Source organism: Melampsora larici-populina (genome assembly GCF_000204055.1).
Source record: "Melampsora larici-populina 98AG31 unplaced genomic scaffold MELLAscaffold_24, whole genome shotgun sequence".
Lineage (NCBI taxonomy): Eukaryota > Fungi > Basidiomycota > Pucciniomycetes > Pucciniales > Melampsoraceae > Melampsora > Melampsora laricis-populina.
The window spans coordinates 605,398-606,616 of NW_006768788.1; the positions used below are offsets into that span (position 1 = coordinate 605,398).

Genomic DNA, 1,219 nt, shown 5'->3' on the forward strand with positions numbered 1-1,219 from the left:
GAGATACTCCAAACTCACAGCCAGATTTGGCTGTGCTACTCTTTCGTGGTTTTTTCGTGTCCTTTTCCGACTTTGATGTGCCCGATGCTTTATGAAGTTGAACAGATGCAGATGCCTTTGAAGCACGTTTCGTTGTCTGATGACCACGAGTACAATAGAAGTATCGGCTCTGGCGATGGGGACCTTTGTCAGACTTGATAACAAGGGCATAACCTTGATGCCTTGCGACAGCCTCCAGGTATTGTTGACCGAGCTCTTTGGAATTGAAGATCTTGCCTTCACGCGGGGGATGCAGTTCACGTTCTGGTTGAACTCCTAATAGGTTATAGGTATTAGACATAGACATATATCAGGCGGGTGTAGTTTTAAAACCAAACTTCTCGGAGGTTGAACATACCTTGAGGAGGCCAGTCTCCATCAATTTGACCACTTTCTTCATCATCAGTTGTATCTGACAACGATAAACACAGGATCAACTCAAACTCATTATACATTCAAGAGCAGGTACACTTACAATCCCCCCATTCATTATCATCTTTCTCCGACTCATCATCTGACACCTCTCCTTCTGGATTGTCTTTGTTGTTCTCATCATCATCTGTTTCACCATCTGCATCCTCTTCACCATCCATTTCCATCAGGTCTTCGAGTCCTAAATTCAGGTCATTGTTGTTGTTTGAGGTGTGAATCTGTACACTGGAAATAGGGTGGTGAGATAGTGCCGCAGTACTTGAATTATAAGGTGCTGAATTATCATGTCCAAATTGTGCAATTGGCGCATTCATTTGATTACAGAAGTAGTAATCAGACGGATAAGAGTGAGTTAGCTGTGATGAAGCAATGTCTGGGATAAATTGATCAAGAAGGTGATGATTATTGTAAGAATCATGATTTGGATATATATTTGAGGACATTAGATCACAACTTTGATTTTCTGATTGTGATAAACACTCAAACCTGAATAGCTACTTGGTCTTGATGGTTGAAGTGAAATATTGAGGAATTGTGGTTTGTAGGGGATGGATCACAAGCCGAGCAGACTTGCAAATTTCTTCACTCGATTGTTTACAGGCATAGTTTCATAGCAAGGGGTCTCAAGGGGAACAAGCACTTGTAGTTCACAATGTCAGCTCTCTGATCAGAGCTTCAAAACGATCCCAATGGGATGACGCCTACTTCCCATCAGAAAAACCGGTGTCAGACTCTTACGGATGCCTTT

At 42.2% G+C, this 1,219-nt stretch overlaps 1 protein-coding gene across 1 annotated transcript; it reads right to left on the reverse strand.

The window, feature by feature from the left end:
- Positions 1 to 365: 365 nt before the first annotated feature.
- MELLADRAFT_64143 (uncharacterized protein) lies at positions 366 to 785 on the reverse strand (the record flags this gene model as incomplete). Its single annotated transcript, XM_007411320.1, has 2 exons — positions 366 to 451; positions 515 to 785. 2 exons carry the CDS (start codon positions 783 to 785, stop codon positions 366 to 368), a joined length of 357 nt encoding a protein of 118 aa, XP_007411382.1.
- Positions 786 to 1,219: the final 434 nt, after the last annotated feature.